The following is a 15,557-nucleotide window of genomic DNA, read 5'->3' on the forward strand; positions in this document are numbered from 1 at the left end:
GGCCTGGGCACCTCCAGGTATGCTGTTGCTTACATATTAAAGTGGGGCATTGCCCAAATAGGAAATATATTGGGCGTGCGTCATCGGCCCAGAAAAAATCCGAGTAGATCGCCCCACATCTTGATAACCTCTTTAAAAGGACGCTCTAGAGCCTCCGGGATCTCATTTCATATTTTTCTCATGCAGAGTTATAATCAGGTGCAAATTTAAAATGACGACCCCAGAACGACTCCAAACCCCTGTGAATCAGACTCGTCTGATTCAACATTTCGAAAAAAGGTAGATAATCTTGTTAGTATAGTGTGATATAAGACACTGACAACTAGCAGTTCGATCGAAAATCACAACGATGCGTGGTCAAACCTGTGGGACACTGATAACAGTGACATGTGGGACAGGGGAAAACCCTCGCCTGCCTTAATTGATCTTCTAGAGCAAAGAGGGGAGATCTTGAACCCAATTGCAGCCGATGGCCGTCGGAAGAAGGCCTTCGTACCAGTAAGCGGCTATTTTCATATATACACGGAAACACGAGACTAATATCAGGATAGGGATGTGGCAAGGGCTACGATGTAGTCATGCTTGCTCTTCATGGGTTTGACGTCGTTGGTCTTGAAATCTCGCAAAAAGGCGTTTCTATTGCGGAGGGGTATGCTTCCAGCGAACTCGACAAGCCACAAGCGTACAATTTTGGGTCTGCTTGGGAAAACAAATACGAAAGAGGTTCTGTATCATTTGTTAATGGTGATTTCTTCCAACCAGACGCTATGAAGGGAGAGAAGTTCGATGTGATCTATGACTACACAGTAAGTGATGTACCCTGCAGGCTTTTGTACTTTATTAACTTCTTTTAGTTTTTGTGTGCTATTCATCCAACAATGCGTGCTCAATGGGCCTCGCGTATGGCTGAATTGTTGGTTCCAGGCGGCCTCTTGGTTTGTTTGGAATTTCCTCTCTTCAAAGACCCTAGTCTTCTGGGTCCACCATGGCCCCTGCAGGGAGTTCACTGGAACTTGTTGTCTGAGGGAGGTGATGGAATTTTGCACCCTTCAAATCCGAATCAACAAGCAGAAGGCGGGAAATTCGAGAGAAAATGGTATATAAAGCCCGAGAGATCGTACGAAAGTGGAAAGGGAACCGATATGTTGAGCGTTTACACTAGAAAGTAGTTTGTACTATACAGAATTTACTTCCGCGCTATCTTATTGATTAAATTTACGTCAATTTATGTTAAACTATCAGTAAAGAAACGATACAAGCTCTATTGGAATCCGCTATAGACACATGGTGGCCAAGACAGGTGGATATGGCGTATACCAGTACGTTCGAGGCATGCAGAGAGATTAAGTGATTTACCAATTGCTGTCATTGTCTTTGATTACGACAACTCGCGCCTTATCAATTTCCTTTCACGGAATTAGTGGACCAGCTGGGTTGAAAATCGCTGTGGACAGCTCCATAAATCTTCCTTTCATTCCGACAACCCGCGCCTTATAGATTTCCTTTCGTGGAACTAGCGTGCATTATCTCTCGCAAAGCTTTCCTTTTAAGCTAGCCTGTGTCACTACATCTGAACACTGCCACAAGTTTATTTTCCTCCAATCTCCTTGCCCCTAAACAGTTTTTAGCATGGAAGGATTCGGTACCCGTGCTATTCGCTCCGGCCTGCCGCGTGATGTTGGGACCGGTGCGCTAGTGGAACCTGTGTGTATATCCCGTGGATTCAGATCAATCTAAAGCTTACATAGTTCCCACCTAGATCGTCCTCGCCACGACCTTTGCTCAAGATCATGTCGGCTCTCCTGTGGGCTTTTATGTTTACGGCCGCTCTTCAAACCCAAACCGCGAAAGCTTTGAGATATCTGTTGCTGAAATGGAATCCGCGAAGTATGCCGTGGAAAGTTGATTGGCAATAGTGATGTAGTAGCCATGTACTAAGTCCAATAAAACCTTATACCAAGATATGAAGGATGACCTGGGGTGATACTAACCTAAGAAAAATGCAAAATATTCTAGGACTAGTCAACAATATAAGATTTCTCTATGTCGATCCTAGCCACCAATCTCCGCAGCCGGAAATGAATCCGTGATATCACTCGTATTATCTCAATTTACATGGCTCGAAGGAATGATGCAAATCCTGAATGTATGGCTCCATGAGCTTTGTTCTATTCCCCTAGCTAGGAAAGGAATACCCTTATACGCGTCAACATTTTCTATGCCCATGTACCTCGTCGCCGGCCCCTTAATCTGGCCCCAAGATTTGACATGAATGGAGGTGTCTCTTTTCCATATAAACAGCATTGTTTCCTCTCATGGCTATACTCATAAACTCCGACCTCTTTTGCTTCGCCCTCGGCCAGGCTACTACTTGATAAACTAAGGTGATTATCTACTCCCATATACCAAACTTAGCTATGGGGGTCGTATCACTAATGAATTATATTCTTTACCAGTGTACATAACTACCTGGGGGTGGAGCATAAGAATTGGTGTCAACTCAGCGTTTGAATCTGCTGGATTCACTATCACTGAGTCCGAGACTTACTCCGTTTCAAACACCTTCACCTGCAATGATGTTTCAGCCGAACGAGGAGATATCTGTGTTCTCTTCTACCAAGCCGTCACAGCTTTCACGGTAAACGTGAAGGAAGTAAACTCTTGTTCCTACGGAAGCACCACGATTGTAGATCGTGGCTGAGCTATTGTATATGCGCCCAACTCGAATCGAGTTGGCAGCATCGCCGGACGGGGAATCAATGTTGTTCACAATGGTGTTCAGCAGTGTGTTGGAGACTCTGACAGAAAGCTGCATACTATTGTGGACCTCCTGGAGGACCTGAATGGTGGAACGGCAGAGGGTAGGGTCCGTGGATAGCCGACTACGTGAATGAGCGCGAACCTGCTGGCTGCTCCATTCCTATCGAGGCCCTTAGGTTTCAGGACTGAATTACTCGGGGTATGGTGAGAGTGGTAATGGAAGGGATTCTTTTGTGTCTCTAGGCCACTTGGCAACGTTCTACAATGTTCCTATAGAGCGCCCGGTGGAAATATCTACAGCCATGTATAGGCAATAGCTGATCAATTCAGGTCCACATGTATTGATCGCTAGAGCGCGGGAACCTTCAACGTTTGTGAAGTAGAATATTGATTTCTTTCTTATTGGAATGTGATGTGATACAATTAGGATGAACTGGCTATCACTTAGTATTCTCCGCGGTTTCATATTTACTCAAAGATCTCAATTTGTTTCCTTTCTTGAAGAAGACCCATGGAACAGGCAAAAGTCCCACTGCAATAAACCCAAGCAAGCTGGAGGCCCACCCTGCACCGAGCTTAGTGTACACTGAATACACACGTAAGAATGTATTTTGAACGTCACCAAAGGGAAATACTCACTTTGAACGGTAAAAAGAGGGAACACAGCCCCAAGCCCATATCGCGCGAGACCATTGGCGCTCATGGCACTTGCGACAGTAAGACCATGATAAGTATCAACGAGATATTGCGTTGTGCTAACGAAGACGCATAGATTTCCCCATGCAAAAACAATGATTGCAACTATGGGACTTGCCCAAGAGATATCGGCCCTTGAAGTCCATGCAAACCAGAACAGACCGATCGGTAGCCCAACACTCCCTATTAGTGCTGGATAAAGCCGATATTCGGGTGGTGCTTGTCCGTCAGGATGCTTTGAAGCTTTGGGGAGGTAAAGGAAGAAGTTGCATAATATGACTGTCACTGTTCCTAGGAGACACCCGACTACAATGGCTAAGAAGACAAGGCCGGACTCCTCGATGTTGAAATGGTAGATACCTTGGAAGATCAATGGGAAGGCTGCGAAGAATGAGAAGAGTGTCGCAAATTCACACGCAATGTAAAGGCAAATGAATCCAACGATGGGTTCGGTTATGAGCATATGAATGGGGCGGAGGAGGGAAATGGTTACAAATAAGCGTAGCTGGGAAGAAAGCGGGGATGATGGGGGTAGCTCTAATCCGAGTTCCTTGGCACGACGACGTTTGATCATAGGGTGGAAGGTTTCTTTTGAAAGTAGGACCGTGAAACCAGTGAGAATGGCGAAGAAGATCATTGTCCACTGTGTCCAACGCCATCCTTTCCGATTCACAATGAAACTTCCAATGACAGGCCTTGGAAATAGTCAGCAAAACCGATATTTTAGCAATAATATCGATTGAAAAGATATTCACCCTAAACCAGGACCCAGGAAAGGAGTAAGGATAAATATAGCGGAAGGAATAGCGCGCGCCGCGGGCTTAAAGGTCTCATTGAGAGTCCCGGCCGCAACTGCCAGACTCGGTGCGTAGCAGAAACCAGCCAAGAAACGTAAAATGCACACCCCAGAAAATGTGGGACAAAACCCTACACCTAGGGTAAATAAGGTACCCAGTCCAACTGACCCTATGTAGACTGGGTATCTCCCAACAGTTTCGGAAAGAGGCCCTCCAACAATAGGTCCAAGGGCCAAGGCGAAGACGTAGAGTGACAACGGTAAGATAGCGACCGTGCTGCCAACCTCGAATTCTTCCATGAACTGCGAGTGAGCAGGTGATAGTATAGATACTCCCACAGTTCTGGATTAATATCAGATTTCCAGTCAGTTTCGCATTATGCGGAAGGATTAACTAACGTTGTGAAAGCCGCCCATCCAATCATCATCACTTGTAGAACCTTTTGACTTGTCGGCCAGTTATAAGGATTGCTAGGGTCATCATCCCAATTCCACAGTTCATTTTGTTCTGGTTTCTTTTCAGATGCGCCGAGTGCGGTTTCCACAGTATCGTCAGATGATGATCGTAGAGCTTCCATGGTGCCGCCTAGATCGACCTTCGAGCCATGCTCTATTTGGACCATGTTAAGAATACCCTTGGAATGTGAGTAGACAAACTCTGGCAGGTATGTATCGTGCTAATGGTCCTTTTGTGGGGAAGGATAGAATGCAATGATGAGTAAACCAGTAATAGGCGAGAATTGCGAGATCCCAGATTACTTCTCCGGAATCTTCTGTATGCCAGATGCAGAGGTTATATAACCTCAAGCATCTGCGCGTTCATCACACAAAAGCAATATTTAAAGGCCTCTTGGGGAACAAAGGCGGGGGGCGCCTGGGGATGAACCAACCTCCCAGCCCCAGTCAACGAGCATGTCATTGGCCATAGATCATAGCGCTAACCTGCTTGCCCGAGGCATATTCGGATTAGTGAACATTTGATTACTCAACATCCCGGTCAACCGAGATTAGCTAGAATGGTGATTGAGATGTTGTGATTTATATTTGACTTGTTGCCGGGCCATTAATCGCGTATGAAAGAAGGAAGCAACTTGAGCAATCATGGTACTAGGCAACAACCCAGCGTGCCAGTGGCGTATTGCTCTCTTTCACCCCATTATGCGGATAGACCAAGAGATTCACCGCCATTGTGAAACAGGGATGCAGAAGGTCGAAGGCCACTCAAACAAAGAGACAACCATGGAAGGAAGGTGATATCTGTACGGAGTGCTTGGCGAGGTTGGACTATCGTGCGTGTGAAATGCGACCGCTAGTACGGAGTAGGGGGTAGGATGATCGACAGTGGACCGGATTGGCGTCGATAGCTCGGTAGGGGACAGTGCACACATTTTGAGTATTTCCTTGCAGTTTGCGTGGGAGATAAATGCGACATACATTGAGACACAGGTGAGGATGCAAGTCGAATAGAACAAGCGAGTTATATTGTCGATTTTGCTAACTAGCAACCACCTGATCTGATCAAGTCATCAATGCGGCTGCTTATCTCATTCGTGACAAACTCATCCCGTGTCGGATTCTTTGGACAGGGGACTTCCCCAATGAATATTTGATGCTTGTTTGTATATTCTACGATAAGCAAACGTGCTCGCTGATTAATCCCCACCTCGGCGATGCCGGGCGGGCCGGTACCCGTGGGGGAAAAAGGCCAAGAGGTTGAGATGTGCCAATTCAGCCCCCAGACCGCCCGGAGTTTCTATCGCCCGAAGATAAGACTTTCCGCCGGATTATTCAGGCTTCAATGACAATTTTCTCCTTCATCCACGACATGTTTGTCATTGAAGTCTGAGTTAAATATCTAGGTATCTAACTAGGGACCCTACATAGAGCAAGGTTACGAGCTTAAGATACCTTATCTCATCCAAGCTTCCCGGCAACGTGTCGGCCTTCGGCGGACCTGCTTACATCTCCACCGGTCATCGGTGCTTAATGCTTATTCGATGCTTATTTTGGTCTAAATTTTTCTTGCCTGTTCGGAGATTTAAAGGCTCATCACAGACTTGTCCTACACATATTCTCACTCTCGAGGTGCTACAGAGATCAGCGCTCCATTTGATCACATGCAGTTCTACCCCAAAGCACGGGAGCAGCGGCCGAGCATCCATGACCCATCTGTTCGGCCTCTTCGATTGGGTGTTCTCAAGGCAGCTACTGTCAATCTTCTAGTGCTCCAAATTCTGTTCCTAGGTCTATTCTGTTACATATTCGGGTCCCTTTTTCAGCAGTCCGGACACATCCACAACATCAATGTTTTGTTCGTGGACTACGATGGTGGCGCAATAGGCGATGCAGCCCGCACAGCGTACCAAAAGCTCAAAGCACCCCACTTTCCAACTTTTATTGAGCAATCTGCCTCCGTCTACCCCGTACCTGGCTCGATCGAAGGTGCAGTCTGCGACATCAAATACTGGGGAGCGTTATACATCACAGCGAATGCGTCAAACGCACTGAGTGCCGCATTTGCGGGTGGATCCGCTGCGTCTTCCTACGACAAGAACGATGTTCTCACCATGGTGTGGAACGAAGCGCGCTACCCGACAGTGGTGGACTCGGTGCTTGCAGATAGCATGAAATTGTTTTCGGAAACTGCACGTGTTACATATTCGCGGACCAACGGGCACCAGTCTCTGCAAAGTATCAACAGCTCTGATTCTGCAGCGCTTTCAGCGTTATATGAACCGTGGACACTGGCCAACAACAATATTCAGCCCACATCACAAGGGTCAAGAGTTATCTACAACACGCTTGTTATCATTTTGATCCTGATCCAGGAATTCTTCTACCTGGGTACTATCAACGGTTTATACGCTCAATTCAAACTCTACACATCGGTGTCACCCCATCGCATCGCCATCGTGCGTCTGATCATATCTTCAATCTACACAGTCATCGGGTCTATGTCTACAGCCGGTGCAATCTGGGCCTTCCGGAGTGGTTGGAATGTGAACGGAAACCAGTTCGCACTCACCTGGCTGGTCCTGTGGCTCTTTGCGCATTTGAACTTCTTGGTGTTAGACGTTTTCACCATCTGGCTCCCCCCTCCCTACGTACCGATGGCGCTGATATCGTGGATCATCACGAACATCACTTCCATTCTTATCCCATTCGAGCTGTCACCTGCTTTCTACCGAGTGGGCTTTGCTTTACCTGCACATTCTGTCTTTCAGGTACTCATCGACATCTGGTCTTCTGGCTGCAATCCCAAACTATATTACGCGCTGCCTGTCCTGTTTGTCTATGAAGTACTTGGTATCGCCCTTAGCACCATTGGTGTTTATCGAAGGGCCCATTACGCATGCGTAAAACAAGAGATGGAAGAGAAGGATTGCCGGGAGCAGGTGGAATCCACGCTCCATGAGCAACAAGAGGCTCGACAGGTCAGACAGAAGACCACAGAAGAGGCCGAAGGTAGCGCAACGGACACCGGGGATGAGGGAGATGCTATGCCAAGACAAAGACAAGGCACGGTGACAACACTCAGAGATGAAGACCAAGCGGAGTTAGCCAACATTATCCACCGTGAGATGTCTCGACCGAGGGCCGAAAGACCAGGTACCAGCCGAGATAGCACCGGTCCGTCTTTTGCGTTGGCCTATAGAGAGTAAAGAATTCCTCAATTTGCTCGAAGGTCGAAGTCATATCAACACTATATCTGTTACTATGTTGAAAGCAATGTAATTAATCTTATTGAGTACATAATCTTTCAGATGTCTTTACATTTCCATCTCGCGAAATCATCAACTCGGAATGTTCAAATTTCACTAAAGTAGGAAAGTCCTCTCCTAGGTATTGAGAGACGATCTACAAATACTTAGATTGCGGTTTGAACCAGACCGTTCATACGCATTGATTGAAATGGATATAAATTTCTGCATGGATTTTCTTCCCTTCTTGGATTTTAGAAATTGCCAGTTATGTCGGTACCATCCAACCGCTTTTCCTATGGAGAGAACGCTTCGGTCTATTGTAAATCTATCATCACTTACCGGCCTCCTTCTTCCCACCATATGCCCCCTCCGCGAAATCAGCTAATGGGGTAGCCCAGCTCGGGCCAAGAAGCAATCGTGCGACATAGTTGTCATCACTAGAGTCCATCTCACTTTCCTCTTCACTGACGTCAGCGGAAGATAGCTCAATCTCCCCGTACGGCTCTTCGTCGAAATCGACGATCGGTTTCGCCCACTTCGAACCAAGAAGCAATTGTGCAATATAGTTATCATCGCTGAAATCCATATCACTTTCCTGGTCACTAGCATCTACATTAGCATCCTGGTCAGCCACCCTGTCAACCTTGCCATCGTCACTATCCACGGCAGAGACAGAACGACGAAAGGAACATTCAAGGATCATTCGCTCGAGAGCATCTGCAACTATAACATTACTGTTTATGTCACTCTTGAGCAGAGCGATTTGTCCAGGCAACCCCCTTTGGAGGACGTCGCAAAGCTGAGTGAAACGAATATCCTTCCCAAACTGTGCGCAGATGCGTGCTAGACAGGAAATCGCGTTCAGACGAGCAATTACAAGCGTGCGGCTCCCAGGGTTTGACCGGAGATCGTGGATTCGGCGCTTCAGCGTTGTGAGTATACGCTCGTGTTGTTGACTATCGTTGAGTGGTGGCATTGTTTGTAGAACAGCGTCCTAAAAACGTCAATATAGGTGTGTAGTGGATAGTACTTACCTATGTCAAGGATGGGGGATGGCCTGATCGCTCTAAAGTTAGTGTGGACAGGGAAGATATTTATAACTGGTTTTCGTGTTGGTTCAAAAACGATTATACGCCGAAAACAAAGGCCATTGTTGTAGACAAAGGAAGCCATGCGAGGTGCCACAATATGAGCTTACAAAGATTGTTGTTGATCTTGAATGGAGCTAAGAAAATATAGGACCGAAGAAGACAATCGAAACGTGCAAGTTGGATCGATTTCAAAATAGTGAACTTTGCAAGTTGGCTTTGGTTGTCAGTATTGTTTGAATTGAATTAGGACTATCATGATATCCCCTGAAGCATAAAGCCGTGTAAATTCGACAATTGTCACACACTCAGTGTTGATATTTTGGAAGATTTGATTTGGTGTGGCCAAGTCAATTGCCGTGGTAGAGCACAATTAGTCTACTTATATCGCACTAGCAAGTCCTCCATCAGATGCTTTGCCAAAGCACAAGGTGCCACCCTGTAGTCTTTTGTACAGGCAAATATACCTTCAAACCAGCCTCAAGAGGACGATGGCATCAACGGAATATTTGGGGTGAACCGTACGTCTGCGGGTGAGAAACAGTACCCAATAGATCAGGCAGTGGAATGACCTGTTTTGAAGTCTGCCTAGCTCGATTACAAGATAAGGCATAGCCTTAAGTTGCCCCAGGTTTTGTTCTGGGTGTCCTGGTGTCCTTTCGAACATGTAGATCAAAGGAACCTGCGCTTGGCAGTGGTCTTTGTCAATATTAATGGAAAGTAGATCCAAGGTGGTCTCTTATTCAGAGAGCTTGACCTGCCCACAGAGGACGACATCTTCCCCAAATGGGTACCATTTGACATTCTTCAATCTCGCTGCGGAGATGGCATTTCCACTCTCATCAAAACGCCTGGCAGGGGAAACGACCACGCCACCTTCACCTAGCCAGGTGGGAGCAATAGTCACAATGACGCTATTCAGCAAAGACATATAATGTGGGCTCAGAAGGGATTTGATGACGTGGCCACCACCCTCTACCATGACACTTCCGAGACCATTCGATTTCAGAGTGACGAGCAAGTCCCGCCAGTCAATTTGATGTCCACCGGTATGCAGTCTGATCATTTTGACTGGGATAAATCTTCCGCCGTACCTTTCCAGCAATGCTTGCTTTTCGGGGTCCAGTTTCTCAACTGCAGTGATGATCCATGGGGCACGGCCACGCCCCTCTCTACAAAGTTGGAACAGCTTGCTATCACCTGAGAATTCCCATCTGGCTGTTGGATCAATCACGACCGGTCTAGGCTGGCCGTCCAGACCCTCCTTGCCATAACCTCCGACTCCTGAGATTCGACAGTTAAGACCGGGATCATCTGCCACCGCCGTACCAACGCCAATGATAATTCCATCATGGCGGGATCGCAGATAATGTGTCATTGCCTTGGACTGGGGGCCTGAGAGTACCGTTCGTGCACCAGGGGACAGAGCGAGAGACGAGTCAAGCGAGGTCGCGAATGTGAGCGTTGTGAAGGGGAGATCAGATTGAGGTGCTGAGTCATCCTGAGGCGGCAGATGAGGCTCTAAGAAGCCCCTATCCGACTCTGGAAACTCCAGCGCATCTCTAGGTGCTGAATACATCTGGATTGTTGCGGGGTTACAAATGGTTCATTCAATCGCTGTTGACGTGAAGATGAGAACCTCGGGCTTGGCGGTGAGTTCGCAGCGGTGCCTCAGGTTGAATAGGCAATGACCCACTAGCTAGTAACATCGTCAACACACGATTGGACAAAGACCAAAATGGCATCTCCCCCAACGGACGATCCCTGTCATGCATCTAAAATAGCGGGGGCTTTTACGCGATCCCCCCCCCCTGAAGTCCACAAATCCTCCTGTCGTCCCTTGGTGTCACTCGGTGTCACCGTTTATCCTGATTTCACACCCATCATGTCAGATCCACCTACCCTTTCGCCAGGGAGCCAATCAACCTTGGTGATACGCGAAAGGGAGAAGAGAAAAAGGACTAGTGGATCGAAGGTCCGCACGGGGTGTTTAACATGCAAGTGAGTGCTCGTATACCCGAATCTAGTGCTAAGTGGCCGAAAGGATCCGCAACGCGTAAACACAATGCGGAGATCAGCCCTAGGATCTCACGATCACGCCCGGGTAATAAGGAGGTCTATGCTAACACCCGTTTGAAGATCTCGTCACAAGAAATGTGATGAAACGCGACCCGCATGCCTTATGTGCATCCGAGCTGGGCGTGTATGCCAAGGGTATGCGGCGCCACCCGACAGGAGAACCCGTGAGGTCCGAGATGCCCGCACCGCGAAGACAAATGGAGGTGCTCTAAACATTGTGCATGTATGCCAGCAACAAGCTCAAGCCGCTGGTTTGGTCCATGTGGTGGATAGCAGTCAAGTTGGCTTATCACGGATGGAACGGGATTATTTGTATTCATTCCGTTCATATACTGCTAGCCAGTGTGCTGGATATAACTTCGACCCATTCTGGCAGGTACTTGTTCATCAAGTCAGTGAATCTTGCCCTGAGGTGCGCCATGCAGCGATTGGTATCGGTGCCTTGCATCGTAGATTTGCGAACCCCGCTTCAGACCGGAACGACATTTTCCCAATTCGGCAATCCACAAAGGCGATTGCTTGTCTCCGCACGGCTATGATGAAGGACGACCAATCAGATCCCTCGACCACAGAAAAAGTCCTAGTGGCTTGCGTTGTTTTAGTTACCTTCGCTATATTTCAAGGCGATGTTGATGCCGTTCGCTGTCATCTGCGAGCTGGGACTAAACTCCTCTGGGAGTGGAGGCAGAAGAATTCTAAGAGCCCGGTTGCTTCGGTTTTATTACATACATTTATTCAGCTCCATATCCATTGGGCGAGTGCTACAAGGCTCGAGGATTATAAGGGAGCAGACTTTCCCTATCTTCTAGAACTTATCCATGATAACCTCGTCGATATTTCTACATATGCGGATGAACTCTCAAAAGCGACTCTCCTAGTGTCTGTTCAAGCTTGGTCATTAATCTTGAGTGACCCCGTGTCGCTTGACCCGATGATCAGCAATATGTCACAAGGATTTACATGGGACACCCCTGCAAACAAGGTCCATCGATTTAATACACAAGTACAGCAGTGTACTGTTCTCCACCAAAAGACTGCCTGCCCCACAAAGCTCCGTGCCTTTATGGTCCTTCAAACGCAGATCCAGATGATGGAAATTGTCCTCGCCTCAACAAAATTCTCAAGCTCTGAAACAGATTGGGATACTGTCCTCCATAATTTTCAGGCTATTGTTGATAATGCAGAAGTGTTGTTGAGTAGCTTCGATCAGTTACCCGACCCACTGTTTTCGGTGAAGGAAGGATTCTTAGGAGCCCTCATGTTTTGTGGGATCAAATGTCGGGACTGGACGGTTCGCCAGAAGGTGTTGGCCATCTGCCGAAAATACAATCGACGAGAGGGGATGTTTTCTACCGCTGAGGCTGCTGTCCTGCTACAACGTGTTTACGATATTGAGTCTACAGGTGTTCCACCAGGGGAGAAAATACCAGAGTCCGCTCGTCTGACCGCAGCTTTCATCGCGGAACATCCCAATCATTCGAAGTTCCAGCCCAAAAGTCACATCAAATATCGCGATAAAGATGGGAATTGGTACAGTGAGTGGCTGTCACCATGATGCTCGGGGTCCCTTGTCTGAAAGAAATTAATGATCGACATGAGGTTTACGACACATTTTGTACACATTTCGGGTTAGATTTATATAAATCATTGTTTTTCAGGCCGTCTAACACACGGTGTGCAGCGATGGACATGTGTCTTGTAGCAAATTGAAAATCCCGATAGGATTCTCAATGCCAACTCATCCGACACTACTCGTCACAGCCCAGTGGACAAAGTGGGCCGTTATTTGTCTCCATCAAATACCGAGTCTGTGGTTGGCTACCCACCTAGATTAGTACATACAATAGACTTTTCTAGTCGGGTTGGAGGCATATACTTTGTAAATGAAAGTTCGTGGCCCATAGAGGATGGGATCGGCCTCTGCAATTAGTAAACCGGCGAATTCGCAAAGGATCCTCATGTGGGATTCTTGTAACTTCCGAGAAGTGGGTCGAGAGCTCTTATAGCCCCTCCCTTAATATAAGTGATAGGGTCAGATGCATCACAACGGAACCTTTCCACTCCCAAAGAGCTCAGCAGCACTGAATGCAGCCCCCTCAGTATTCCCTGCAGCGACACCAGCCATGTCCCCAAGAGTGGCACGGCTCATCAATTCAGCTTTTCCAAACACTCGTGATATCAAGGCTCAGTAAAGGGGCTGATCCGTACTGGTTCGGATACAGCATACAGGGCCTATAAGTATGAAGTGGAGAGTGGAGAGCCGTTGGATCTGTAAATTGCTTGCAAGGGTGGGTCCACAGCTTTCTGATACTTGCTGAGGATCTTGTTCATAGCCGCCGCAGTAGGATAACTGTAAGTTGCTGTACAACAACGGGCCTTCTGGGATATATTTTGACGGCAAACGGATGTAACTAGTGGTAAGTGACACCGTCCTCTTTGGATAGCATACAGCGGACTAGAGAACTGACAAGGATTGAGATAGCCACTGGAGGATTGTGGGTCAACCTTGCTAATACCGGTGTTTTGAGGGAATCGAAGGTGCTTGGCAAGGACCAGAAGGGATCTCCTAGAGTGTGAGAGTCAGTTGCAACCGACGAATATGCAGATTTGGCAGTTTCCGGTTGGGATTTCCGGAATCGGCTTACGCATCCGCATAACTCCTGGAGACAAGATTTGAACCCATCACCAGGCTTGTATAAAGGGTTGACGGGGGAAGGAAAAGGACCCATTCTTGCATGGACCTGGCTCTGTGTGAGAGAGAGTGGGGAGGGAGAGCGAGAGAGAGGAGGATGGCCAAACAGAGTGGGGAGCACAGCCCTATTCGGCTAAGGCAGGATCCGTCGCAACGAAATTGTAAGGGGACCACAGGTAAACACCACGTCTTTCAAACCAGGGTGTTTTCCCGCAGGTGTTATATGAAGGGTGATCTGACTGCATAAACAAATGCGAGTTTTCCTGCTTCTGTCATACACATACATGCGTTGTCTTATTAGCGCAAATATTGTGGAATCTGACGATTTTCCGGATTGGGGAAGGGCTTGGCTTGAAATGTCAGTGCCCAACTAGAATGGCTTGAAGGATAACCCAAACGGGATAATATCTAATATTCGAGGAAAGCTCTGTTTGAAGCAAACGTCCTGTAGCGCTCTGCGGGCCATACAGTATCCCGTTTGCAACACCTGTTGGGAGGTGGCTTAATTTAAATTTCGACTACAGATCCTAGATCTTTAGATGACTTCGTTGGGCCCTAATTATCCAATTGAAAAGCCACACTATCGTGTCTAGATATCATTCACAAGCAAACCTCGATTCTTTCAAGAATGAGATTAGAGGATAGTTGCTCAGAGTACTCGCCGATGGGAACTAGCATAAGCGGTAAATTCCTATTCCATATCGGACCCATTGCTAAAGTCCTGTATCTATGGAGTAGTTTCTGTTACGTTCGCCCTTCTTCTGTCCCCGCCTAGTAATTTCCCGGCCTGGTAGGGCCCCATAGTCCAGGTTCTCTCTTACGCAGATGTAACAGTGGTTCAAATAACCGTAGCCTATCACATTCTTTCCTGGATGGCAGTTGCATAAACAAGTGAGTTGAACACCACCTTGTGAGTTCAGCCCTTAAAGGGCTAATCTTTATCGTAAACTGAACATGAGCTATACCGGAACGTCCCATCTGTTGTCACTTACTGAACAACAGTGTACATACAGTTTTGTGACCTAGTCAGTCCCGTGACTTCCTGCCCCCCAGCGTGTGGTAACTGGACTCTCAGCGAATAACCTCATTTCTATCAACTGGGCTGAAACAGGATTGGGGATCCTATTAACATCTGTTCGCATCGCTATTCGAACCGTGTATGTCAAACTTCTACTAGCCGATGACTACTTTATACTCCTCGCCTTACCCTTTTTGATAACGGACGCAGTTTTACAGACTCTCCAGGCACCGCATCTCTATTATGTGGTTCTGAGCATAACAGGACCAGATATACCCACCACGGACTTTGCTAGCGTAAATGCCTCACTCCTCGCGCTCGTCTGGATGACATCTACCGGGCTGCCCCGGTACCGGCGGTTCTGGTGGCCGAGTGTTGTGTTCGCAGCCCTCGCATATATCGGATGTTAGATTACCTCGGTATACACCTGCACCCGCCCTCTAACTATTTCAAGTTTGGTAGAAAATCTGTTTTTCGAGATTCCAGGATTTTGTTTGTAACGACTCCCAGGAAAATGCACAATCTTAATTTATCAAACAGGATCTGTGATTTCTATTTCGTAAAGCACGGCAGTAGATATCCTTACAGACTTACTTGTTGGGTACAGACACCACTTCTTCATATTATGTGCGAAATTTTAATTAACACTATTCAAAAAAGTTATGTCCCTCCCACTTCTCATAGTCTGGCAAGCGGAATCACCATGCAACAAAAGATCGGTTTA

The 15,557-nt window shown here is 47.3% G+C and overlaps 6 protein-coding genes across 6 annotated transcripts; 3 read left to right on the forward strand and 3 right to left on the reverse strand.

Moving 5' to 3' along the window:
- Positions 1 to 211: 211 nt before the first annotated feature.
- Positions 212 to 1,906, forward strand: PGRI_083230 (Pyridoxal phosphate-dependent transferase, major region, subdomain 1; the record flags this gene model as incomplete). Its single annotated transcript, XM_040796037.1, has 6 exons — positions 212 to 279; positions 330 to 498; positions 552 to 806; positions 855 to 1,096; positions 1,629 to 1,704; positions 1,760 to 1,906. 6 exons carry the CDS (start codon positions 212 to 214, stop codon positions 1,904 to 1,906), a joined length of 957 nt encoding a protein of 318 aa, XP_040650575.1.
- A 1,294-nt stretch (positions 1,907 to 3,200) lies between these two features.
- Positions 3,201 to 4,875, reverse strand: PGRI_083240 (MFS transporter; the record flags this gene model as incomplete). Its single annotated transcript, XM_040796038.1, has 4 exons — positions 3,201 to 3,346; positions 3,400 to 4,151; positions 4,212 to 4,595; positions 4,652 to 4,875. The coding sequence occupies 4 exons, from the start codon at positions 4,873 to 4,875 to the stop codon at positions 3,201 to 3,203; spliced, it is 1,506 nt and encodes a 501-aa protein (XP_040650576.1).
- A 1,494-nt stretch (positions 4,876 to 6,369) lies between these two features.
- PGRI_083250 (SNG1 family protein) lies at positions 6,370 to 7,914 on the forward strand (the record flags this gene model as incomplete). The annotated part of the gene is made up of 1 exon (XM_040796039.1): positions 6,370 to 7,914. The coding sequence occupies one exon, from the start codon at positions 6,370 to 6,372 to the stop codon at positions 7,912 to 7,914; it is 1,545 nt and encodes a 514-aa protein (XP_040650577.1).
- Positions 7,915 to 8,287: 373 nt separating this feature from the next.
- PGRI_083260 (uncharacterized protein) lies at positions 8,288 to 8,932 on the reverse strand (the record flags this gene model as incomplete). The annotated part of the gene is made up of 1 exon (XM_040796040.1): positions 8,288 to 8,932. One exon carries the CDS (start codon positions 8,930 to 8,932, stop codon positions 8,288 to 8,290), a length of 645 nt encoding a protein of 214 aa, XP_040650578.1.
- Positions 8,933 to 9,783: 851 nt separating this feature from the next.
- PGRI_083270 (RibD family protein) lies at positions 9,784 to 10,623 on the reverse strand (the record flags this gene model as incomplete). Its single annotated transcript, XM_040796041.1, has 1 exon — positions 9,784 to 10,623. One exon carries the CDS (start codon positions 10,621 to 10,623, stop codon positions 9,784 to 9,786), a length of 840 nt encoding a protein of 279 aa, XP_040650579.1.
- A 603-nt stretch (positions 10,624 to 11,226) lies between these two features.
- Positions 11,227 to 12,678, forward strand: PGRI_083280 (uncharacterized protein; the record flags this gene model as incomplete). Its single annotated transcript, XM_040796042.1, has 1 exon — positions 11,227 to 12,678. One exon carries the CDS (start codon positions 11,227 to 11,229, stop codon positions 12,676 to 12,678), a length of 1,452 nt encoding a protein of 483 aa, XP_040650580.1.
- Between the last annotated feature and the right edge of the window lie 2,879 nt (positions 12,679 to 15,557).

This window comes from Penicillium griseofulvum (assembly GCF_001561935.1).
Source record: "Penicillium griseofulvum strain PG3 chromosome Unknown contig_10, whole genome shotgun sequence".
Lineage (NCBI taxonomy): Eukaryota > Fungi > Ascomycota > Eurotiomycetes > Eurotiales > Aspergillaceae > Penicillium > Penicillium griseofulvum.